At 37.4% G+C, this 27,767-nt stretch overlaps 1 protein-coding gene across 2 annotated transcripts in view; it reads right to left on the reverse strand.

Annotated features, from left to right (window-relative positions):
* Positions 1–626: 626 nt before the first annotated feature.
* The window catches only part of plekhm3.S (pleckstrin homology domain containing M3 S homeolog), a 77,576-nt gene continuing 50,435 nt past the window's right edge, over positions 627–27,767 (reverse strand). For both annotated transcript variants that reach the window (XM_018239020.2, XM_018239019.2), the window contains exons 7-8: positions 20,817–20,974; positions 627–3,140 (exon numbers count right to left, since the gene is read on the reverse strand). In XM_018239020.2, coding sequence (XP_018094509.1) covers positions 2,972–3,140; positions 20,817–20,974 — 327 coding nt within the window. In that variant the 3' untranslated portion in view covers positions 627–2,971. The remainder of the gene's footprint in view (positions 3,141–20,816; positions 20,975–27,767) is intronic.

Raw genomic sequence — 27,767 nt, forward strand, 5'->3', positions numbered from 1 at the left:
ATGTTAAAATTGGAGTACCCCTTTATGCACCTGTGGGTGCTCAGTTCCCATTAGGTTTTCAATAAATAATTCGGTTTCACACAGTGTAAGAGCACTGGCATCAGGTAGCAATCCTTTGCTCCCTTCATGTGTGACCTTTATAATAAAAGTGTATTGCAGATCTCAATCAATTTATCAGAACCAAATAGACCGATATCACCAAATTTAATTTGTTGTGCACTGCGGGGTTTCAGTACTTGTTTGTTCTGATGAATGTAAGATGATTCAGAAAACTATGGCATCAATTTTAAGTACTTGGAACTGGACTATTGTACGTCCCATGATATTGGTAGTTCTTATAGCAGCTGTTCCCATGATGAAAAGACTGTAAGTTTCCAGTATCTGATCTTACGTCTACTTACCAGATCCATTTCAGTTTATTTAAACAGATGCAGCACCTTTTTAATGCAGTACAGGTAAAAGGTCTAGCACCCCATCCTAGTGTGGTTCTCACGGTTGGGTGCAATGCTTTCTAATTCACATCCAAGACCCAAGAGCTCTTCCTGACACCACTTGCAAATTTCATTAAAAAAAAAAAAAAGAAAAACTGCACCGCTATAACAATATTAAGTGTTAACCCATTCAGATAAAATTTACATTTTTATTTATGCAGTACCATTTAAATCAATAAATACAAACAGTCTGGCCTGAACCAAGAACAAAAACATCACCAACCATAACAATTGTAAATACTAAATGGAAAAGATCATATGGCTTTAGTTATTAACACATTTTGCTTAACAGGCCATAAATGATAATAACATAGCATGAGGTGGTTAGACATATGTGGATTGTGTGTCCAAAAGACCCACTTGCTAAAAGGTTGGACATTTTACAATTTGACCAGACAAAAATGGATGACCAAATTGCATAGACCAAAAAAGAGGAGATGTCCCATCACTAATGATTCTGCTGTCAGAGACTGAAATTTGTTTCCGGACATACTGACTGCAAATTGATTGCAGGTCGATACATGTAACAATGGTCATGCAGTAAAACTAGAATTGTTTAAACTGATTGGTGGCAAAACAATCTCACTGGGTTTATTTAATGTGTAAATGATTTTTAGTAGACTTAAGGTATGGAGACCCGAATTATGCAAATATCCCTGCAACTGGAAAAGAAAATGTATACTTCTAGTCTTTTAAGGGAAAATTCTTCATATACAGGTATCGGGAACTGGGGCTGTAAAATGGTAATGCAGTACAGTCCTTATAATTTATACTATCATGTTACTATCACTAGTAAGGAATGTAAAGATGGAATGTGATATCATCTAAAATCAAATGTTTAAAAGAAGACCCCCCCAACCCATCCCTATAGGTTTTACAGTACTCTGGGCTGGGGAGGCACGTTTCCTTTAACAGGTCTAATTATAGCATTTACATCTGGGTAACTAAGTGTATAAACTAATCCCTAGTCACTAATAGTTGTTATACATGCAGTGTTCAATTATTATTTTTAGGTATTTTTATGGTTGCGTTGTCATTGTGTTGCACTCCTGTGTAGCTAGCACACACAGGACCAGAGCTGTTCTTATTTAAAAACAACAACAATTCTGGCATGTGAAACATCACCAGTCAGGTGAAATCACAAATTGTTGTGTGTGTTTATATGGAAGAGCCCGGTGAGCATTGCTTACCAACATGGCATCTGTACAAACTGTGTGCAAACACAATATCACAAAGCTGGCAATAATTATCGACATAAACAAGTGAGTGCACATTATTTTATACTTGGTTGAAATTTCTGCTTATGCCTACCTCATTTATTACTATTATTTATCCTGTATTTACATAGCGCAATATATTTTGCAGCGCCAATATACAGTTTGACGCTTTCTTGCAAAACGCAACATAGGGGCTGTAGCATCTTACACTTTGCAAATGAAACCTTTTGCACTGACTAAAAAGGGTGACATTTCATTTCTGTTTTGTTAGCACAAATGAGCAGCTCGCTAAAGCATAAGCCATGAGGTAAGGCATGCACCTAGTGGAAAAAGCACTACCTATGGCAGATACTGGTGCTGTCAAGTAGAGATTACTTGGTCCAGTGTCTTCTAAATCCCATGTCTGCTATAAGTGAAGTGTTTCTCCATTCAAATAAGTGTGAATTGGTTGGAAGAAAGGAAAGGGCATTGTTTCCTTCATGGCTGTCTATGAGAGGATTGTGGTAGTAGGAATGTGCAGTATGCCATTAGCGTTATGGGCTGAATAAGAGACCTGCTGGCCAGCCCTACATTTCAGAAACAAACCTGAAATAATGACACTGGTAAATAGGTTGCAACAGTTATTGACAATATAAATAAAGTGTATACTTAAAGGCAGATTTATTAAGGTTTGAATGGTAAATTCAAATTTGAATTTTGGAGGTGGAATTTTGGTCAAAACTCACAAATTCGAGTTGGGAATAATCCAAACTCAAATTCAAGATTTATCATACCTGCACCCTGGGAACAGCTCGAATTCTATAGTATGCCACCTAAAACCTGCCAAGTTCATGTAGAAGTCAATGGCAGAGGTCCGGTGACCCATTTGAAGATGTTAATAGCCTTCCTGACATTTGAATTCGATTCTAGTTTTTGGGTCGGTAATATTTGTTTGAGTTTTTTCTTAAATTAGATACTATTCGAGTTCATTCGAGGGGAAAAAACGGTATCACTCGACCGTTAATAAATCAGCCCCCTTAAAGTTTCTGTATGGCCCATTGAGTTTCAAGGCCTGAATTCATATAAAAGTAATTAGCGGAAGGAGAATGTAAGCGTAGTCAACAACTTTAAATAATTCCTTCAGAACAGTACTTTAGAAAAACAAACTAGCAGAGGTATCACTATAGGACTAGAAATGGTTTGTGGTTAGGGCAACAGCTTATTTAGCCAGTATCTGGGTCGGAGAGAGCAAGTGGGGCTACCCAGGTCCAAACATCATGTGCTCTAGTAAGAGAGCTCAAACATGCTGCAGGCCTCATCCAAGCTGCCGTCCATATCCAGCTTCTGCCAAAACGACTTCTGCTTCTTCTGGAGCTCCTTGCGCGCACACTTGGGACAAGGAACAGTTCTGAGTTTGCAATCTGAATGGAAAACTGCGCTACAATTTTCACACCTGTAAGTAAAAGCAAAGTCTTAAATACCCGAAATATGTGTTAAAACATCCTTTAATGGTAACTCTAATATTTACAAAAAAAGGCTGTATACTTAAATAAGTGAAAATAATCTTAACCTATACAATTCCATCTAACAATTCATGTTCTAATATAGAATGTGTTTCCGGATTACAGCCAGTGTGGCTTATATTAAAGGGGAACTATTGCGAAAATAAAAATGGAATATAAGCTTCATTATACTGAAATAAGAAACGTTGTAAATACAATCAATGAAATATTCTGCATCGTTTCTGAAATAATCAGGTTTATGTTCACTATCCCTCTCTCAGCATCTGTTTCTCTTCTGTTTTGTCTTCATGCAGCAGTTGGGTGTCAGATATTCATTGACAGTTAGATTCAGTATATCTTATAGGGGGGCTTCCTTTCGTAGCAGATGTATTTGAGCTCACTCAAATAACTTACAAACAAAATCGAACAAGATAACTGCCTTTTGCACAAATCCTGCATGTAGAGAGACATGATGTCTGGTGATTTTAATAGAGTGAGCTCTAACACATCTTCTAGGCAAAAGGAGCCCCCCTATAAGATATATTGGATCATTCATCTGACCCTCAACTCCTGTATGAAGACAGATTGAACTTGATTATTTCAAAAACAGTACATAATTTTTAATTGATTGTATTTACAAAGTTTCGTATTTCAGTATGCTGAAGCTTGTATTAAATTTTTATTTTCGCCATAGTTCCCTTTACAACATGAGCGATACAACAAAATTGGACATAGGTAGCAATATTTGCATCATATCTGCATTAATGATTTCTCTCCTGTGATATGACAAGAGCTGTAATGTGCAGAAACCTGTTATCAGGAAAGTCTACAGAATCTCTTTTACTATGGGGCAAAGTTTTTTTTTGTTCTGTAACTCTTGGAATCCAGAGAGATTCTACTGCTGCAGACTGAATACAACATCTCATTGCATAAAATACTTGTTACAAGGTTCCACCATATCAACTGTCTTATTAGCTATACAGGTATGGGACCTGTTATCCAGAATGCTAAGGACCTGGGGTTTTTCAGTTAATGGATCTTTCGGTAATTTGGATCTTCACATGTTAAGTGCATTAGAAAATAATTTAAACATTAAAAAAACACAAATATGCTGGTTTTGCCTCCAATAAGGATTACGTATATCTTAGTTTGGATCAAGTACAAGGTACTGTTTTATTATTACAGAGAAAAAAAAAATAAACATTTGGATTATTTAGATAAAATGGAATCTAAGGGAGATGACCTTCCTGTAATTCAGAGATTTTTGTATAACAGGTTTCCGGATAACCGATCCCATACCTACATAGTATATGCTGGTCAGGAAATGCCACAAGCATTGTTCCCTTGTTGTCACTGACCATATGGGAACCCTGCAGTGCACTTGGTGTTGCCTGCCTGTTACAACTTTTCATAGAGATACTGTATATAGAACAGGCTGACCACCTCTTAAAAATGTAAGTAGTGGTGCACCCGTCACACTCCTATGCTTCTGGCATTAACTTTCTTTATATCTCCATGGAAAGAGGTGACAGGCGAATAGGAATGTTGTGACTGCCTCTGTTTCCATCTTAGCACAGAAGTGGTCAAAAAGCCCTCGGAGACTAAATTAACATTGTTTCTCTTCTGGCCTAGCGCAAATTAGATTTTTTTTTTTAAAGCTTTGATAATTTGTCACCAACTTTATCTAAGCTTTGCTATTTCAAGTGTTTATTTTGTTTTAGCATTAAATTTACACATTTACAAAAAAAAAGATATTACTGCCAGAATGAGCTGCCCCTCTCAACTTAGGTTTTGTGAAAGTAGGCTAAATACAGTAGGCGCTAATAAGACGTTAGATTGCTTGGGATGTAAAACAGTGCAAACACATTAAATTGTCTTACTAAGCAGGATGAAAAACACACAGTCATTGTCTACTCTGATTAATGGAAAACAAATAGATGTTAACTAGTGTGAAGGCTAATGGACAACAAACAGATTTGCATCACTTGCAATAACTGGAAACGAATAACCTTAGTTTTGTTCCACTGGCTTCACATTTCAGCCACCCAGGCCAGATACTGAAACTTTTTCTCAAAACTTGCACTTTTATATTATAAATAAGAGGTTTTTAAAAAATTTTTAAATTATGCCGAATATCAAGAAAAACACTATCTTTATAATAAACTGAATTTTAGATTGATAACTATTGTTAAATGAAACTACTATATTTAATTAGTGTCCATCACCCTTATCATATGAGGTACAAAGGAGGCTTCTTGTAGGAGATTATAGATACAGGTATGGGACCTGTAATCCAGAATGCTCTGGACATGGGTTTCTGGATAAAGGCAATTTCTGTAATTTGGATCTCCATACCTTAAGGGGCACATTTACTTAGGGTCGAATATCGAGGGTTAATTAACCCTCGATATTCAACCATCGAAGTAAAAATCTTTCGACTTCGAATATCGAAGTCGAAGGATTTACCGCAATTTGTTCGAACTATCGTAGGAAAAATCGTTTGATTCGAAGGATTTTAATTCATCCATCGAACGATTTTCTTTTGATAAAAAATATTTAGAAAGCCTATGGGGACCTTCCCCATAGGCTAACATTGTACCTCGGTAGGTTTTAGGTGGCGAAGTAGGTGGTCAAAGTTTTTTTTAAAGAGACAGTACTTTGACTATCGAATGGTCGAATAGTCGAACGATTTTTAGTTCGAATCGTTAAATTCGAAGTCGTAGTCGAAGGTCGAAGTAGCCAATTCGATGGTCGAAGTAGCCAAAAAAAATACTTCCAAATTCTAAGTATTTTTTATTCTAATCCTTCACTCGAGCTAAGTAAATGTGCCCCTAAGTCTATTAAAAATCATTAATTAAACCATATAGGATTATTTTGCTTCCAATAAGGTTTAATTATATCTTAGATGGGAACAGGTACAAGTACCATTTTATTATTATTGAGAATAAGGAAATAATGTTTACAAATCTGAATTATTTGATTAAAATGGATTCTACAGGAGAAGGCCTTTCCAGTACTTGGAGCTTCCTGGGTAACAGGTTTAGAGAGAACGGATCCCATACCTGTATACTAAAAAGACATACAGGGTGCAAACTAGAGGGGGCAAATAGATGTCCCTCTCCCATTCTGTAACTTGCATGCCATTCAGATGCACAAGTTTGTGAGTGCTGGTGGGCACAGGGTACAAAGAAGCCCTGCACTTACTGCCTGGCAGCTGGTATGGAAAGGACTTCCTTGTACCTGGCTGAGCTCTGCACCTCATGCTGGCATGGGTAGTGTCAGTGATAAATACAGTTTCATAGCAATCAGTAATCCTAATCTTATTGGCACCGCAATCATTTCAATTGCAGAGGGAAACTGTAGCGTGTTAGAGAGAATCTCTTAGCACCAGCCCTAATGCCGCCTAGACAGCAGTGTCCGAATTACAGTAAAGTAGAACCCCCATTTTACGTTTTTCAGGGGACCAGAAAAAAATGGTGTAAAATCGAGGAAAATGTAAAACCAGGGAAATGTATTGTGGGAACACAAAACAACATTGTAAAATGAGGGAAAACTTGAAATCAGGGGATGAAAAATTGAGGTTGCAGGTCGAGAAAAACTCGACCCGCACCTGACCCTAACCCGCAGCTCCCCCAGCCTGCACCCGACCTTAGCCCAGCGCACCCCCTCTTTATATACCTGCACCTGTCCCGACGTTATGAAAGGGGTGGGGCCTATGCGAGTATATAAAAAAGCACGCAAAGGCAGAGGCGGGGAGAATGGAGGCTAGAGTTCAACCCGAACCTGCCATCGGCCCGAGGACATACTGCGGAAGTTGCCCTGACCCACGGGCTTCGGGCTAACCACTACTTTTACTTCAACCAACGTAAACAACAGGTGTAAAAAGGGTTAATTATGTAGAGAAATGCAGAAGATAATCAGTATATTACAAGAAGAACAGCAATCTGATTAATGAATTAGGTGGAAACTGAAACCCTATGTTACAATTGCATTTATCAAACGAATGTACCCCAGTGTGAATGCAGCTGCACATGGCTTACTGAAGCTGAGATGACTAATAACTCTAATATTGCCGGCAGCTTTGTGTTCTCTCACTGACACACCCTGGCTGTTAACTAATAGCTTCTGCTCACTCACAGCTCTTATCACTAGTCCTTGGTGCAACTGCCACATAAAATGGCTGAACAGCCCGCAGCACCTGTTGTTTCCATCCAAAGGTCTCTACTCAGGAAAGGAAATAAAAGATAAAGGTGAACAATTGCAAAATAATAACATGGGGACAAGAATAATAAGTCACAGATCTTAACTTGGAGCCACTTGGCAAAAAATCTAGGAGGTTCTGCTTATCATGCAGCCTTTGCATCGGCATTTGAATGTAAACACGGGCTTCTGTGTGTTAGGGAAACGCTAGAGATAAAATGTGATTTATGATTCACAGGATACAGAAGTTACACATTAGTGGAAACATGCACTAACTGTAATATTGGAACGCGCTTAATATGTACAGATCTCAATGACAAGATAATGACTGTATTAAATGGACGCATATTTATACATATTTAGTCATCTCACTTCAAGACAGGCTAAAACTGCCATTTTAAAAATGTTCTCTTTGCATTTACTTCAGGGAAATGAAAACATGAATATCAAACTGTATTGCTTTGGTTCATGTAATTGTTGCAGATATTGAGTTGTTATATATGGAGGGTCATTTATAAACTCTGCAAAACTGCACCTGGGCTGCAAACCATGGCAACCAATCAGATGTTAGTTTTTATTGTTCTACTGGCTACAAAAAATAAAAAGATAAATAGAGATTAGTTGCTATAGATTACTGCCCAGGAGCAAATTTGCCCATTGTTTGTAAATGAGCCCCACAGTCCTTCTTTCATAATCATTCCATGTTGGACCCAGCCTCCCAGCACTGACTTGTTGACTTTCTTCTCTAATTCTGGACCAGTCTGCTAATTTAGCGAAATAAGAAATGAAATCCAGTATTAACTCCCAAACCTTGCTGTTAGCCATATTAGCATACAATGAGATGCAACCTGCAAACAGTTCCAGAAGCTCGGGAAAGGAAGAAACGTGTACCAGAAAATAAGCCTTGGCCACTACTTAGGGCAGCTGCAAGGATGGATATTGGGGATCAATTTCAGTGCACCTCAGTGGAATATGCCCATTTGGCTTGGAGCTTATGAGCTGAAATAATATGCTATGCATGTCTTCCAGTTTAATTGCACACTGCTTGCTTGCTTCTATGTATATGTTTCCTGGAAATTTCCTTTCCATTTGACATGCCCCTGTGACAAACATTTTGCAGAAATAACCTCAATGCAGGGATAGGGCAACATTATTTATATATTAGGACCAAATTCTTTAATGCTTGGGGGTAAAGACAAATGTCTTTACATACCAAAATGTTTAATGGCCCAAGCAGCCATGGCATGACCCATGCAAACCCACAGATTTAGGACCCAGCGATTGTACCATTAAGCAAATTGAGGTGGTAGAAGTGGAGGTGATGGACCACACTCACTGAGCTACCTTGTAAATATGTGGAGGCTGAGCTTGTGCATGTTGAGTTTTTCCTCACCCACACATCACTACTACCATGCCCATTAAAAAGAGGGTATAGATAGAGACACAGAGTTTGAGAGCATCCCCTTACTCACCCCACATGTTATAGGGGATACAGCATGGACATAAAATGGCATTTACTTCTCCTGTACAGGTTATAAATATTTGAGACCCCTAAAGTGAATGCTGGCAGAGGTTTCAGAGTCTCAGCAGTGTGAGTCTGTTGCCTCTCCAATAGCCCTAAGCCTGAAAAATGGCCTCTTCCCTGTCCAATTTTAAGACTTTTGCAAGTTCTATGTGGTTCTGACCTGCTGTAAAAATGCGTAAAAAGGGTTAAAAACATTTCCAAAATAATCACCTCCACATGCATGTAACATTGATCCGAATTAACTGTATGTATGAACTGTAACATCAAAAAATGAAGTGTTTTTAAGTAATGAAAATATAATGCAGTTTTGCCCTGCACTGGTAAAACTGACGTGTTTGCTTCAGAAACACTACTATAGTTCATATAAACAAGATGCTGAGTAGCAATGGCGGAAATTGAAAAAAGTCTATATGGCACAGGTTAAATATTGGATAACAGATAACATTATGTTCTGCAGAGTTTATCTGCAATCTGCTGTGTAACCTGAGCCTTTTCTTCTTTGAATGGCTGCCACTATTGTTACACAGCAGCTTATTTATATAAACAATAGTAGTGTTTCTGAAGCAGACACAGCAGTTTTACTAGTGCAGGGCAACACAATTGAATTTTTTGATGTTATCGGCCACTTCTTTCTGCTGAATTGGCCACCTACTTTTGTGTAACCATGGAAAGCAAATGGGTGTGCACATTTTGATCTCTTGCTTATGCAATATACATCTCACCACTGAATAACAGACCAGGAGGTTAAGAAACTTGGTTCAGCTGACAGTGGGGATTCATCTTATTATTGTGACTCGAAATTAGCTCTAGAAGGTATGGACTTCACCAATGATGTCATTTTTGTATTCGGAATCATTCCGATTGCTCTTTGTGGTGACAATACAATTGTGAGGTTTATCTTATGTGGAAAGTTCTTGAAATCACTGGTGTCAGCATATGACATGCGTGATCTTGTCACAGAGCCAAGTTATATTTTACCGCCAAGAGCAGAAGGGTGGAAAGGTAACACGTTGTAATAAAAAGTCAGTAAAAGTTGAGTGGAAACGCACTTTGAATTGTAAAAGTAAACTCTGCATACAATATAAGTTACATAGTAACTATGCAAATAAAATAAGAATGAAGGTATATAAGTTCAAGTGCAGCATAAAAGAACATACGTGCTTGAGTGCTGGCACAGTGGTTGGATGAGGACACCAGGCCTGTTTGAGTGTGTAATCTTCTGCTTGGTCACAGGCCTTTTTTAAATGTTAAAATCTGGTTTATTCAGTCACATAGCAGCTCATCGCTCGCAAGATTGTAATGTGAGGGTTTCAAGTTGCCTCCAGCTTTACACTCACAGTGGTTGGATAAACTGACAGAGCCTGCATGTAACTGAAGTGACATAGTAAAGTTGGCACACAGTGGTGCAACCTGGAGCAGGAATGCAAGGCATGCAGTAACCAACCAGCTCTACTTGCCTGGGGTCTGCAGTCACATAATTGGTGGTATTATGCCAATCATATTGGCCATATTTGTCTGCAATTCTAAGTCAGTTTAATTGAGAATGGTTCTCAAGATTCACAACAGTTAGCAAAATGTACCAAATAGAACTAAACACAACTCTTCAACTGCAAAGGCTTTAATGTCTTTAAAGTGGGGCAGTCTATCTATAGGCCCATAGGCCAGATATGGCCCTCCAAAGTATATTTCCAACCCCTTGTGTTAGGTTCTCGATTCGAGAAAAACACAGACTCAGAAAATGTGCAAGTATTTTCGTAACAATAGTTGGAATTTATTAAAGGGAAAAAAAACTTGGCAAATAAAAGCTGGCGACATTATACACAAGTCAATGGGAATGTTCTCTAACAACTTTATTATCCCAGTTTATTAAAACATTCAAGATATTTCCTCATGAGGCAACTTTGGACGACTTCGGAAAACCAAAGCGACCCGAGTGCCATCACATTCTAGCTGGGGGGAAGGCATTTCGGGGAGATTAGTTGCCTGAAGAAAAGGAGTGACTAATCTCCCCAAAATGCTACATGTGCCACCACCCTTACTGTTTTATACTACATTCTTCTACCCTTATTCTTCCATTCTACCTCTTTATTATCTTTGTTATTTACATTTATGCATCAGGTGTAGGTAAGTTTTTCATTTATTTTCAAAATGGTACATGCAGGTAAGGTGTCCTGCGCCAAATTTTGCATTGGGGATAGTATCATTCTATCTGTCTAGACATTCACATATTATTTATACTCTGTATATTGTATAATGATTAAGCACAAACAGGACAGAAGAGTTAACTGTGCTTTCTGCATATGGTTTGATGTTTGATATGATTGATGTTCTCTAACTTTAGTTTCTATGCTTGTGTGCCTTTACTATGACTTTGTTCTAAGTGGTTCCTCCTGGTAGACTTACAGTTGGGCTTTGGGATGAGATAAGAAATGTTTTGGAAGGAAGCACATCTGATTTTGCTATTTTATTAGATAAATATAATTGAACCTTTTTTTGCCTTTAAACCTTATTTTTTTTTTGCATAGATAATGTTTCCTGTATGTATACATATATATATATATATATATATATATTGTACAATAGGAAAACTGGGTCATGGAAATGATGTATGAACTAATTCAATGTCTAATACTGAAGGGCTAATTAATTTTCATAACTGTAGTTCCCTGCTGTTTAGGGCTCTTTTTTCTCAGTATCTTTTTTTGCTGCAATCACAAGTTTTCCTTCCCCGTGATTGGATTTTTTTTAAAAACAGAAATCTCACCACCGAACCTCACTCACCATAAACCTGATGAGATTTGTAATTTTTTAAATTTTCACAAAATTAAGTCATGGCATAATCACATCCTTGAAAGTTAACAAACGTGTCGCTAGTGTGTAGCATTTGATTTTTGTTTTCCCATTATGTATATACAGAAGAATTGACACATTTCTACAGCACTTTAAGGGTAAGGGCACACCTGGCGATTCGGGGAGCTTTAGTTGCCTGGAACTAATCGCCTCTTCTTTGGGGCGACTAATCTCCCTGAACGGCTTCCCCCAGCTATAATGGCACACGTGGCACTTCATTTTCCGAAGTCGCCCTAAATTGCCTCATGCGGAAACTTCGGGCAACTTCAGAATACGAAGTGCCGGGTGTGCCATGCCACAGGCGATTTTTCATTATAGCCGGTGGAAGCCATTCTGGGAGATTAGTCGCCCCAAAGAAGAGGCGATTAGTCGCCAGGAGACTAAATCTTCCTGAATCACCAGATGTGCCCTTACCCTATTAGGGGTCTAGAGAGTTCAGAATGGCTTTGTTTCAGTCTGTGGAATCAGGAATGTCTGTGTAAGAAAAATAAAACAAAATACATTTATATTTAGTTTCAGATGGTATTTATGCATCAAGTGAATAAGAACATGTCAAAAAGAGGGGTATATTTTCTATTTTATATATTTTTTTATTGATTAAATGTTTTTTTAACTTTTAAATGTTTTGTGCTGCTCCTTAATGCAAAAAGACCCCTTATCCAGTCCCAAGCATTGCGGACAGTAGATCCCATACATATTTGTCACTGAATAGAAATGTTGTTTTATTGCTGGGCAGGATGTGACAGGATAGTTAAGCAGGGTCTCTTTTTTTATATAAAAAGGCGACTAATTAGCTGTGCAGATTTTGTTTGCTTTGGAACCATTTACTAACAAAGGAATGTGTCATACTGATTAAGCGCGACCTGGGGTATGTATGTATTCAGTCCCTGGTGAGTGCATGAGCCAGGTATTCTCCCTGTTTGCTTAAGGGCTGACAAAAATGAATGCATTGCAAACAAGGAGCAGGTAAAAGACTATCTTAGGTAGTGGGACAATAATGTGTTGTTCTCTTCTTTGTCTCCCACCTCTCCCCCCCAAAAAGAAAAATGAGCTGTCTAAAGCTGGGCCATCTTTTCCAGTCTGAAAAATGGCAAACAGAGGAGGCTGAAAGTCTTTTTCTCTTACTGTCAAGGTAGATATGTCTCAGGAGAAAAATGCTGTTTGCACAAGTGGGACTCACCTTAATGAAGCTTTGTGTGTGTCTTCACATAGTCACAGGAAACATTCCTCATTTTCCAAGGTTTAACCCATTGCTATGATTAACATTTTTTTTTAAACTTATTCGTGTACGTGTATAGGATTTATTATCCAGCATGCTTTTGATCTGGGGTTTTCTGGATAAATGATTTTTCTGTAGAAATTTCCTAAAGTTTGATACATAAACGTTATATAAACCCAATAGGATTATTTTGCTACCAATATGGATTAAAGCTGGCCATAGACGCAAAGATCTGATCTTACTAATCGAGGATTCGTACGATTTTCGGACCGTGTGTGGAGAGTCCCGACATTTTTCGTCTGGCGGAGATCGGTCGTTTGGTCGTTTGAACTAGCTTTGGTCGGATTTAACTTTCATACGATTGCTGTGAGGGGCAGAACAACAGCTGATCTGTTCTTTTGTACTTTATTTGATCGGAAAGCTTATTGGCAGGTCGGGAGATGGGGAAGTCCAATCGTACACTGATTCGTACGATTGGATCTTTGCCTCTGTGGCCAGCATTACGCTGCTTAATTACGACAAGGGTGTTATTATTACAGAGGAAATAAAATAAAAAAAACAATTAGAAGCTTTATGGATAATGGGTTTCCAGATAAGGGATCCCATACCTTTACAGATCAATTGAAGTCATTGGGCATAAACTGATTAAACAAAGCAAACATATTCCAAGTGCTTACAATTTACCTCCCAAACATCAACAAACACAATCCTATCCCTGCTGCTTTTCTTCTGTTAAATGAAGAAATTGTGGTAGTTAAGCCAAATAAAGATATTTCTTCGTTTAGAAACAAAAGAATTTTCACATTGAATGCCGTGTTTTAACAGGGTATATTCGACAGGAACTGTTCTTAGAACATGCAAAATATCCATGTCAGCACTGGACAAATACTGGATTTCTGGTTAGGCTTACAAGTCTTGTTGGTGTAGCTTTTTTTTTAGGAAAAATGTCTCTTTAGGAAAAATGTTTTTCTTGTTTCATTGAACTGGGCAGCTGAGACAAAGCAGGTATGCAGCTAATGAAACCAGTGTGTGTTTATTTAAAACTTGAACCTCCCTTAATGCTACTATGGGTCACACACATAATATATACATTTCTAAGCAACAGTTAAGCATTACCATTCCTCTAGTGTGAGCCCGATCTTTAACTTTCTGGATATTTTGATTTATTATTCTAATTCTATTTATTTTTAGCGGATTAATGCTTACTATTCCAGATCTTTCCTTTCTCTAATGAGAGAATAGAGTTGCTGCATCAAAATCTTGGGAACCCGAAACACACTATCTCCTGTCCAAAGGAAACTGATAACAAGCATCTATCTATGGATTTGCAACTACCCAGCCAACATCCAAATGCAGGAAAATCTTGGGAAACTGCAGCAGACAATGCCCTTTCCAAAAAGAAACGTGTCAATATGTGAATCAGCAACCCAGAATCAATCGTTATTGGGATAGATAATGAAATGTAACATAACCTGAATGCAGGTCACATCAGCTGCCTGGATATGCAAGGATGCAAGACAAGAATGTGGTCTGCTAACTCATATGTTCCAGTGTGAGACATGGATTAAAGGAGAAGGAAAGGCTAAAATTAAGTAAGCTTTACCAGAATAGTAAACCCTAAAAGTAATGCTGCTCTGAGTCCTCTGTCAAAAGAAACACAGCATTTCTTTCCTTCTATTGTGTACACATGGGCTTCTGTATCAGACTTCCTGTTTTCAGCATAAACAGGGCTAGGGCTTGAGCATGCTCAGTTTGCTCCTCTCTCCATTCCCCTCCTCTTCTCACTGTTGTAATCTAAGCCCAGAGCTGCCAGTAAGCATGGAGAAGCTCAGGCAGGAAGTGATGTCGCACCAAGCTAAAATGGCAGCTGCTATCCTTAACAAACAGAGAGCATTCTGCAGAATAAATATTGTGTTATAGCTTGCACTATTGTGGCTAATCTATTGGCAATAAATTGCTTCAGTAGCTTTCCTTCTCCTTTAAAGTAACAGCCACTGTGAGAAATAACTGGGGGGAAATGTCGAGTCTATACACTTCACATGTGCTTAGTCGCAAATGGGGAGCAGTTGTGCCAAATATTTTCAAAGTCTGCCTGGAGTCATTTCTGGTGTTCGCTGGAGTCATTTCCAGTGTTTGGTGTGGGAGTGAATTATGAGCCTGATACTTTAGGCACAGCTGAACTGCACTGATTGACACAGGGGCTGAGGGAACACTGGAGGTACCTCTGAGTCTATGGGTGCAGCAGTGCTGAATTGGGAACAGAAGGCAGGAAGGACTGAGTGGTGCCAAGTAGAACTATAGAGAAGTATAAGAAGTGCATTTTGATGCAAGTACCTTTGATGCCAGTGGTTCTAGGTGCAACTCACTGTGGTGAAAAGAGCAAGCCACCCATTGGCCTTGTGGACATAAATGAGCCCTACTGTATCTTGTGAACTTCAAATTGTGATGATAAATATACATTAAACACCTATTTTTTTACTGAGACAAAGCTGGAGTTAGTAAATAAATACATAAGCAGCAGACAGGTTTGAAGTTGAGTAATTGCTTTTAAAGTCAAACAAAGACCATTTGTACCATTAGGGTCCCAGAAAGAATTGAAGGATGGATTACTTCCCACTGCCAACTGGGATAATTTATGGGTGTACAAATTATATGTGAAGTTGAATGAACTGCAATGTTTACCTGTTTTTGACTTCGTGTGTGTCTACTAATCATTTTTCAAATTGGGAATCCCCAGGTCTTATTATCTATTAGGCTGGCTGGGTGCCATTAACAAAATACCAAATATTCTGCGAGTTTAACTATCACAGCACTGAAGGCACTAAAGCAATTTTCTTATTCCGTTTTGCCTACAGAAGAATTTATATGATGTATGGAGAAAAACTGAAGCATTAAAATTGCAATACAGTATATATATACAATAAACATATATCCAATATACACTAATCATTCTGTTTAAGAAAGAATACAACCATACCATTGTCATGGAGATGGGGGAACTATGCTGATAATTTTCGTCTAGTTTTGCTTTATTAGTTGCTACAAGATCTTTCGCCAACCATGAGGCTCTTTTTAAACTAAAGCTGATTTAACATTCATTTGCTTATTTAACTTACACTCACTCTCATTACAATAAAATCCCTCACCACCTTCTTCTACTCCATCATCCCACTTATCTCTCCTATTGCTTTTGTTTCGCAAATCAAAACGGGTGCTTTCAGCTTCTTTTACACAAAGAGTAAAATATCTGAAATAGTTTTTTTTTTCAGTCTACAAAAAGTGTTATTTGAAATGATGAGAAATGTGAATAATGATTAAAATGTAATGGAAGGAATGTGGCTATAAGGCAGAACATGAATTAAATGCTAGACAACCATTCAGGACCCAGAATGGTCTGTCCACTTTCATGGTCACATAGCACCGACCCATTTATTTGTCCAATCTCATAAACAAACAAATGTATGGAAATGAGAGGTTTTGGTCCCTCAAAACTCTGTTCATAGATCATCCATGCATGGAAAAGGCTTTCAGAGGAAAAGACATTCCCAGTATGGACAAACTGACAGCAAATGCAAGGTTGCCATGCATGCTGTAATGGCTTGACATTAATATTAAAATTGGCCAAATCACTTTGACCAACCCAATCTGTGCAAGTTTGGACAGTTGTATCCTCTTATTGTTGCTCAAACACAACTGATACATACATTTTTCTACATATAAGCTACTTATTCATGCTGACCATTGATCCAGGTATGAAAATCTCCGCAATAAACCCATTTTAGATCACTTATATTCTTATTATATAATTTAGTCTTATATTCGAAAACCTCTAATGTTAATATTTAGGGGAGTATTTATTAAAACTTGACTTTTTCTCACTATTTACCCACTGTATATATTTTTATAAAAAAAATCTTGAATTTACTAATAAATCCAAGCAAAAAAAGCATGTGTGTGAAAAAGTTGCAAAAAATTGTATGACTTTTTTGTTTTGATGCCTGAAAAATGCGATTTTTAAAAATTTGACACTGAGAAAATGCAACTTTTTCGGTTTATCAACCAAAAACCAGCCCAAAACCCTTGAAGATCATGAAGGCAAGAAATATCTTCAAATTGTTAAAGGGACATCTGCTATTGATTTTACATGATTTCGAATTTTCCCCCTAAAGACCTGACCTGAAAAAAAATCAAGGTTTCATAAATAGGCCCCTTAAACTTTCTTTTTATTTATTTTGCTGAATAAAACTTCATATACATTTCAGAACTGAAACTTGAAAATAATTTCAGGCAGGCAGTGTGCATACAGTGTAACTCTTTGAGGCCCATTTATCAAAGATTGAATTTCGAAATTCATGTGAATTTTTTTTAATTTGAATATACTCACAATTCAACTGGAAGGGTAATTTCAAAAAGATTTAAATGTCTAATATTCGATCGAATGGTTCTGACCCAAAAATTCAAATCGGATTCGATTCATATTAATTTAGTTTTTCTACTGAAAAAAAACTTGAAAGTCAGGAGGGCTATTAACATTTCCATATGGTTCAACGGACCTCTACCATTGACTTGTACATGAACTTGGCAGGTTTTAGGTGGCGAACATTAGACTTAGGACTGTTTCCATGGTAGAGGTGTGATAAAGCTCACATTTGAATTTACATTCGAATAGGGGGATTAAAATTCGAATGTGTGAATTTGGAAAGTCGAAAATTCAAATTTACTATTCGACCGTTGATAAATCTGTCCCTTTGTGTACCATTCTTTGAAAAGATTTGAGCTTCTGGGCTCAACTCATGGACAAAGTACAAAAAGCATGAAACTTTGCGCAAATTTTTTTAAATGCAGTTTCTGTCTCCTCTGACTTGTAGTTTATATCATGAGAAGTTCATTGCTTGTGCTCAGTTCCAAACTGAAGCTACACTGAAATTTGGAGCAGTACAGTGTAGAGCCTGAAAAAGAATGAATATGTTGGGATTGCCACCCAACAACTGTGTTGCAATTGCGAAGAAAGGTAATTCTAAGAAACTTTAAAATATGCATTAACTAAATGGTTATTTGCAAATGGAATTGCTATTGAAAGCAGCATTTCCCTAACAGTTTATATTCTTTGCACTTCTGGTTCTGACTCCTGAAACAATGTGGCAGAAACCACCAGATTAACAAACCACAGTGGCAGAACTACTGGGGTGTGACTACAACAGGTCCTGCACCCCCTCAGGGCACTTGCGAATACGCCGTGATCTTCGCTTCCGCAGGTGGGTGGCCCGGCTGCACCCAGGCCTTGGCCCGGGTAGTTCCGTTACTGACAAACCAGGAAAGGAACTGACTCCTGCTAAATTGTTTCAAGAGTCAGAACCAGCAAACAAGAAGGGATTGCAAAACCATTTACAAATTCATTGTGGAAATCCCCTTTAAGACAACCAGTTATATTGAACTCATCCCTAGTCTGGTAAGTCTTTATTCATTAAAATATTCAGCATTTAACTATACATTTTTATAGGGTTTTTTAAAAAAAAATATTTACACCAAAAATAACACTTCCTAATGTTTGGCTTTTTAACTGAGAACATTTTAAGTATAAATTGACTAAATGCCCTTTATTTAATACAGTATATTGTATGTTAATATTAAATATACTGTATTTTATATATATGAGAATTTATTTTGTTGACAGTTCCCTACAGATGTAATTGTGCATCACTTCTCCCAAACCTATAGGCCCTTTGCAGTAATTTGGGGGGTTGTTTTCCATACCTTATGTCTTTCATATTTTGCCAGTCGTATGCCTGTAGCGTTTTATTCTTGTTAAACAGACGGACATGTTTCATATAACTGCCAGAAATATCTCTGTTTATCTAAAACCAAAACACACTACCAGCTACTGGAGCCCGTCTGTCATCCTTTTTATAAGTTAGGCTTTTAATGCATGTTTACATTATGGGTTGACATTTGTAATAATAACCTAGAACAGATGATGGACTTACTCCAAAAGTAATGTTTTTTTTTTTTTTAAAGTGGCTTTTAGTTCTCCACACTGCAGCAAACTAAAGATAAAACCTATTGTTCTCAATACTCCACTCTAATGTGCCTCTCTAGCTGCCCAGCAATTTATATATATACTGGAACTTCGTCAGAGATAAAAAAAGTGACGGTTCGTAATTTACTTTTTTTTTTCAATTTATACCTTTATTTATACCTTTACGTTACCTTTTAGTATTGTATAAATTGGTCAATTCTAAGCAACTTTTCAATTGGTCTTCACTATATCTTTTTTATAGTTTTTGTTTAAAATTATTTGACAACTTCTTCTGACTGTTTCCAGTTTCAAATTGGCGACACTGACCCCATCTAAAAAACAAATGTTCTGTAAGGCTACACATTTAGGGGCAAATTCATCAAGGGTCGAATATCGAGGGTTAATTAACCCTCGATATTCGACTGGGGAATGAAAATCCTTTGACTTCGAATATCGAAGTTGAAGGATTTTGCGCAAATACTTCGATCTAACGATCGAAGGAATAATCGTTCGACCGAACGATTAAATCCTTAGATCGAACGATTAAATCCTTCGAATCGAACGATTCGAAGGATTTTAATCCAACGATCAAAGGATTATCCTTCGACCAAAAAAAGTTAGGCAAGCCTATGGGGACCTTTCGGTAGCTTTTAGGTGGCGAACTAGGGGGTCAAAGTTTTTTCTTAAAGAGACAGTACTTTGACTGTCGAATGGTCGAATAGTCGAACGATTTTTAGTTCGAATCGTTCGAATTCAAAGTCGTAGTCGAAGGTCGAAGTAGCCCATTTGATGGTCGAAGTAGCCAAAAAAACACTTGTATTTCGAAGTTTTTTTTCTTCTATTCCTTCACTCGAACTTAATGAATGGGCCCCTTATTGTTATTCATACGTTTTATTATTCATCTTTCTATTAATATTCCAGTCTTCTATTTAAATCAATGCATGGGTGCTAGGGTAATTGGGACCATAGCAACCAGAATACAGAAATTGCAAACTAGAGAGTTGCTGAATAAAAAGCTAAATAACTAAAAAGACACAAATAATAAATAAAAATGCAGTGATATAGTCCTAATAATAAACTAATAAATTTCAATGTACTCACAAAGCGAATGGCAGGTTATTTATGAAAAAAACTGGAACGTCTAATATTCGATCGAATAGGAACGACCCAAAAATTCTATGTCTATTGGTCTAGGGGGCGATATTTTTGCAGTGAAACTTGGCTCATCACTACTATTGACATTTTCAAATAGTTCAAGGGACCTCTGCCATTGGCTTCTACATGAACTAGGCGGACATTTAAATTAGAACTGTTTCCAGCGTCGAGGTATGATAAATCTCACATTCAAATTCAAACTTGAGTTTGTGCTTTTAAATTTGAATTTGTGAGTTTTAACCACATTTTTTTTTTGAAAATTAGAACTTTAATAAATCTGCCCCTAAAAGATAACTCAAATGTGAGTTCTGATGAATGTGAATAGATAATTAACATATTTAGCTAATGCTCGGCAGGGTTGCCAATTAATTTTTTTATTTTGTTGAAGTGTCTAATCCACAGTGCCAATTAGGACTGTATCACTGCACTGTCAGGCTACTTGGGAAACACAAGCAGGTTACCCTATGATGGCATCATATCTTGTAGCCATAAAATTCAAGATAGGGCTTACATTAAACAGCTTCTCAGACCACACACAGTAGCAGCAAAGAAGAAACTTACACAAAAAAAATTACAATTAGAACTATTTTCTACTACACTATATAACATCAGTAAGAGTTAGATCCAAGGCTTTTCAAGGCACATAGAAATGAAACTGTTACCTGCTTGTAGTGTTCTCCTCAAAGGGATAGAGAATCTCTCCATTATTGCAGATCTCACAAATGAATCCCTTTTGGCTACAAAGACTGCAACTGTATACATGAGATGTGGCAAACTTGATTATCTTCAATAGAAATGGAGCAAGCTTGCCTTCAACAACCTGTCAAGACAAAAACAAACACACAATAATAAAACGGTCATTTAGGGAAAAAAAACACATTTAACATTTTGGTGCAACGACTCCAAATTTGCCACATTTAAAAGGGAGGCTTAGTGCTTCAGTGAGAAAAGACAAAATAAACTACAGTGCCCATATTGCTCTGATACAACTGATACTATGGGATTTCAATACTATAGTTTTAATTGTTTTTGTACAATTGGGGCAATTATAATTTGTATATTTTCTCTATGGTTCTTATAAAGCAATATTAAATCTCAATATAAATGTATTTTCTTTTGTGTTATTTCTACAAAGATTATGTGAAGGTAATACTCATCCTGCAGTTTTACCCCTTACCTATGTAGCTACGATCTCACTGCAGCTTGGCCATAAGCTCCTTATCACATCCTACAGGGGGTGTAATGGCCTGGTAATTGTTGTTAATGTAATTTCTGGCTCTTTAATGGCACACAGGCAGATTTGTGGTGTGTGTTTAAATCTGTGCTGTTGATTTGCTGCGACAAATCAACAACATGCTTTTCCACCAGTAGATCACCAGTGGCGCTTTGTTTTCCAAATCCACCCGAAGTTAGTTTGTGAGTTAACCTTGTCCACCTTCCATTCATTTTAATGGGCAATGCATGACAGTGCTGTATCAACACTCTTTATCAGCATACCCATGTCGATGGCAGCCAATGAAAAAAAGAGTAGGGGTTTGTTATTGGTAAATATATTGTTAATCAATATATTTTAACTTCAGAGAACTAATAGTTGAAAGACAGCAGAACTGAAACCTTCCAAGTCTAAAAAATAAAGAATTGAAGTAGAAAAAGAGTTCACTTATTAAAGAACATATGCAAAAACACAATTAGTCCAGCAGTTACATTTTCCCACTTAGTGGCAGATATAAAAATGAGAACAGAGGAGCACTTTATGTAGAGCTCATTTCATGGGGAGGGAAGATTAGGTAGTAAGTGTGGAAAACACAACCATAATCAATATGGGAAAAAAATATCAGCGCATGCTGATTTCTTGCATTTTTGACTCATGTTGAATATACTGTATATGTTTTATTTAGCACATGAGTCTCCAATTTACCATCATTGTACACATTCTTTGCCCATACATTGAATAATGTCAAAATGTGCAAACTCATTGGGCAATCTATACATGCTACACTTTGACAACAACACATTATAGCCATATAGCCTCCCCCCTAGCTCTGCCATCAAATTTAGCAGTGACCTTCTGGTGGCAGGTTAGGATAATTTAAAAAAAAATATCCCTAAGGCTACCATCCTAACCACATGTCACCGTGTGCTTATATAAAATACACAGCCAAGTGGAGCAGGCTTTCACCAGTATGTAGTGGACTTGAGGGCATTGGTCCTATTTTTTATGCAAAATTATTGTCATTGTCCTGTGTTTAGATTTAGATATCTCATGTGCTAGGAACCCAGCAAGAGACTAATCTTATTCAGCATTATAGGCAATACTGCTGTTCAACCAACACTCATCCAGTCATCCATATTGCTCAAATCTGTGGCATTATTTGCTGCTTTGGAATATCAGAGCTGGTCCTTGGAGATGGTTCAGTGCCACTTCTGTACAGATTGGTGCCTGCAAACTGATCCGTTATGGTTACAGGTGTAGGGATGTGTAAAATAGCCACCACTAGTATTTTGTGCAGGCAGTCCCTCAATGTTATGGACACCTAAATGGGTCCTAAAATACAGTTGGGAGGGCTACTGTTTGCTCTTTTCTGCTCTAAGCTAGGCGCTGCTACTTTAACAGTGACCAGCAGATGGCACTGTGCTGGGATATAAAAGGCTCTGAAGCCATGCTTTCAGTCGTCCATCTTGTGCTGGCTCTGACCTGAACAGGCAGGCAGAGCTCTGTGGAACCTAGACAGGTCAGGTCTAGTAAGAATAGGCTACTCACCATTATAGGTCGCTCTAGGAGTGACAGATAGACAGGTTATTTAGCTGAGCAGCTCAAGGCTCCGACAAGGAGAGTCAGAGGGATTAAGATCCCGGGTACTAATAGCCCAGAAGTAGGGACTAAGTGTATAGGAACAGGGTAGATAGATTCCCCTCAGGTTCCACTTAGGGAAAAGGCTGAAAGCTGGGTGTACCTTTATTGCTGCTGAGCTTGTCCTCTTGCCTGTGGGGACTATTACTGACCATATGGTGCTGTGAGTATTGCCTATTCAATGTGATGCTAAATCCTGTCATGCTCTATTGTATACTCCACTAAGGATTGTGTATGTTCAATAAACCAGTTCATGTTTAAGTTATAAGAAGCACTGGCGCCCAATTATAATACCCTGAATCCAGTTACAGTTGCACTACACCCTGCCTCCACACCGTTGCGAGGGCTCACTCCCTAAGATTACAGGTCTCATCAGGTGCACATTTATTGGGAGTGGAGCTCAATAGTGGTGTAAATAACACACAATTTACTATAGCGCTACACAGGCATAGGGGATAAGGGTCTTTCTATGCTTTATTCAGCACTGGAATAAATCTTTTATCATACCACAATTTCAGCTTGTGGATGGCTGGCTTACCCCTTACTATATATTTGGCTTTCTCAAAGGACTCACATGGATACTATGAGATGGGTTTCTATTTTTATTTCTACGTATCATATTTTTTTCTAAAAATACATGTTTTTTCAAAATTTCTCTAAAACGCTAAAGTGTAAAATGCATAAAAAACTCTAGGATCTTTTTCGCTAGTAATTTCAGAAAAATTATTTTTTAGAGGTTTTATAGATATACGTATTTATTTGTGCATATTTTATTATTTGTGCATTGTTCAGCTTTTTTTTCGTTCATATATTTATATTTGGATCTTTTACTAACTTTCATGGCATTTGTGGCTTCAGAGAAAAAGAGTTTAATTGTGGTTTCAAAAACCTCTAAGGGTCAGGGCAAACAGGCAGATTCAGGGAGATTAGACGCCTGGCGAAAAAACTCCTCTTCTTCGGGTGATTTTTCCGATGTCGCCCGAACTCGAGGAGACTTCGGAAAATGAATCACTCCGAGTGCCATCCCGCCAACGATTTATGTTTTAGCCGTCAGGAAGGCATAGAGAAACAGAACGATGCACGCTGAGCTGCATAGATTTAACTGAATGTCCTTTAAGATTAAGTATGATACTATGTCTTTGGATGATGGATTTAAAATACCAGGAATGAACACAATACTTTAAGGCAATGCAAAACAATATACTGGTTGATCTTAAAATGTCTGAACAATTTGTTTGCTTTGACAAAATGTCAAAATGTTAGCTGTGCCAATATTTTCTTCACATAAGCCTTATGAATGTGAATCTCCATATACGATTATAAAAAAACTTAAAATATGTGATAAGAATAAGAAGAACAATTGTTCAGTGGTCTGACAGGTGCTAGCGTTGTTTCAAGACATAGTCCATAACTGCAATAGTTTCTATTGAATGAATGGAGTATTGCTTCCTTTTATGCCTAGAAAGAGTAACAGTTAAATAACGTTTGGATGAAGTGCAAACGCAAACTGCCAAAGCTGCTTTGTGAATGTTTTCACAGCAGGTACAGACTCAACAGTTCAATAGAATGGCCTGAACTCCAACCTCAAGGTCAACAGTTCAGGTCAACTCGACTGTTGTAAACAAGAAAGCGTCTGAAAGGCTTGTTTTGTATCATGTTAAGTAAGATGTTAATAATAGAGTGTCTTTCATTGGCCCAAAGAAACAGACTATACTTATATAGATAGCACATTGTCTACAAAGAGATGATACTGCACAAATTCAAAGAGACGTTTATTTATCTATATTAGGAATAGTTTTGTTCAGGATCGATTTATCTACCTACCTATCATGTATCTATTTATCTATTATCTATCTATCTATCATTTATTATATATCTACAGTGATGCTTGAAGGTTTATGAACCCTTTAAAATGTTCTATATTTTGGGCGTGCGCTGCATCTGGGCCTGGGCGGCTTGCCATCATTGATAGAACAATGAATTCTGAACTATACAAAAGAATTCTAAAGGAAAATGCCAAGACATCTGTCCGTGAACTGGATCTCAAGAGACAGTGGGTCATGCAGCAAGACAACAAGCCTAATCACACAAGTCGTTCTACCAAAGAATGGTTAAAGAAGAATAAAGTGAATGTACTGGAACGGCCAAGTCAAAGTCCTGACCTTATTTCAATTGAAATGTTGTGGAAAGACCTAAAGCGAGTGATTCATGTAAGGAAAACCACCAAGAGCTGAAGCTATTCTGTATGGATGAATGGGCTAAAATTCCAGGACAGTTACTGCAACATTTAGCTTCACACCAAATACCAATTCACTTACTTTTGCCACACACAAATATGTTATTGGATCATTTTTTTCAATTCAATTCAAAATATAATAATTTGTGTTTCATTTGTTTAACTATGTTTCTTCATCTAGTTGTTTTAGGTCACATCCATACCAATATATATAGAAAATTTTAGAATATACAACATTTCAAGCACCACTGCATCTATCATCTATCTATTATCCACCTATCTAGTTATCAATTTGTTAATTAAGGCTTTCTTAATCACTAAAAGGACACTTGATTAAAGACTACTTGAATGTTTTGGAGGCAAAAGGGGCATTATGTAATGGCCACAAAAAAATTGTATTCTATTTAACTTCTCGATTAGTACAATACACTGGAGAAGACACTTAAAGGGGTTATTTGCCTTTACTGGAATGGTCTTTTCATTTCTCTTATCTTTACTTTAATTTTCCCCCACCCTTTTTACCTCATCCTTATCAATGCTGTCCCTCACCATACAACCTCCATCATCCTATCCCTTTTCTTGTTTGGGATTATGTAATAAAATGGGCAAAATTCCAAACAGTTATAATCGCCTATGTCAAGCTATCAACAGGTATCATTTACTGGTTTAAAAGTAAGCATCTTATTATTATTGGTTGCAATGGATTATTGCACAGACTTTGGAACTTTTATTATATATGGGCATTACTGTTATAAATAAACAGTTATTCAACACAACAATCACTGTAGAAAAACAATAACATGAACAATTTACATATTCAGTATGCCACACTGAATAAACTCTTAGACCTTTGGTTTAATTTCTTAACTGTGAATGAACACACAGAGATGATCCTGAGTGCACAAGTTTAATTTCCCAGTCCGTGTCAAAACCCATTTTTTCACATGAGAATAGGCAGAGTGTCTCGCTCTTTATTACGACGATTTGTGTAATATGTTTCCCATTCAAGTAAACATCTGTTAATTGCTCTGATAAAACATTTACATCAGATGCGGACATGAATAGACTATATAGACACATGCTAATCATGCTTTTCCCTTTTATCTTTTGTGCCAAAATTCAGGTTCCAGCATGACTGTTTTTTTCCAACACTTGTAACAGAGAGAGAGAAGGCCAAAACAACACAGAACTACTGTATGTATCAAAGCTTAGCAAAAAAAAAAAAAAATAAGGATTTAAAAGGATGGTGGGTTGGATGAGCAGAGCAATTGATGAATAATTTCCCTTCCACTGAGAATTGAGCAAACAAGCACAACTGGGGGTGGGGATTGGGATGGGGGTTGACCAACATCAGTCTGCACGACCCCTAATTCCCAAAAAACGTTATTCAAATGTGGGACATAAATTCATAAAACCTAAATGAATAAATTTTATTTTTGTACACATATACCCTAATAGAAAAATACAATTCAAGGGTAGTTTTTATCAGAGAGTGAAATTAGAGCTCACCAGAGAAAAACTCATCCACTTTTTATTCATTCCTATGAGATTTTTAGAAGATAATTATCAGAGGTAGTGATGGGCGAATTTGCGGCGTTTCGCTTCGCCGGAAAATTTGCGAATTTTGCGCGAAATTCAGGAAACGGCGAAAAATTTGCGAAACCCGTTTTTTGACGCCGGCGCCCGTTTTTGACGCTGGTCAAAAACGGGCGCCGGCGTCAAAAAACGGGTTTCCATTTTTTACGACGCCGGCAAATTTTTTCGGGCGAATTTTCGTGGGCGTTTCGCGAATTTATTCGCTGGTGTCGAATCGCGCAAATTCGCTGTGAATTCGGGCCTGGCGAATAAATTCGCCCATCACTAATCAGAGGGTGAACTCTACCTTTCAGGGTGAAGATACATGGAGTTACTAGTAGCAGTTACTGGCTACAGAAAGAGACAACGCTAATAATTTACTGACAACTTTCTCTACATGTGTTTTAGCAGAGGCAATTCACAGTAGTGTCAGAGTATTTGCTGACATTTCATAGCCTTGACAAGTAGTTGCTACTAGTCACCCACTGATAAATACACTTCTAAAAATCCCATAGGAATGAATAGAAAGTGTGGTTTTCTGTGATGAGCTGTAATCTCAATTACGGTAAATCTGCCCCTCATATAGGTTTGTTTCCAATATCTGATGCCCAAAAACAATTTAGTAAATATTACTTTGTAGTAATCTATATTGCTAGCTCAAATTTTACAGACTGCGTGTGGTGGAATCCTGTAGAGTACAACCATCAATATTAGTTGGATTCTGATATCTGTCAGACAGGCTGTTGGAAGGCACACATACAGGAACCAATAAGCTGCCAATGTGGTCTGGTGGGCCTGAGCTGTTTTTGTTGGTCTGTGGAACGTCAAATTAAGTAACAAGCATATGATATGAGCATTTAAAGGACAAGGAAAGGCAAAAAAATAAAATCCCATTTTTACTTTCTATAATGAAAAAGAAACCTATCTCCAATATACGTTAATTAAAAAATG

The sequence above is a fragment of the Xenopus laevis genome, chromosome 9_10S, assembly GCF_017654675.1.
Source record: "Xenopus laevis strain J_2021 chromosome 9_10S, Xenopus_laevis_v10.1, whole genome shotgun sequence".
Classification (NCBI taxonomy): domain Eukaryota; kingdom Metazoa; phylum Chordata; class Amphibia; order Anura; family Pipidae; genus Xenopus; species Xenopus laevis.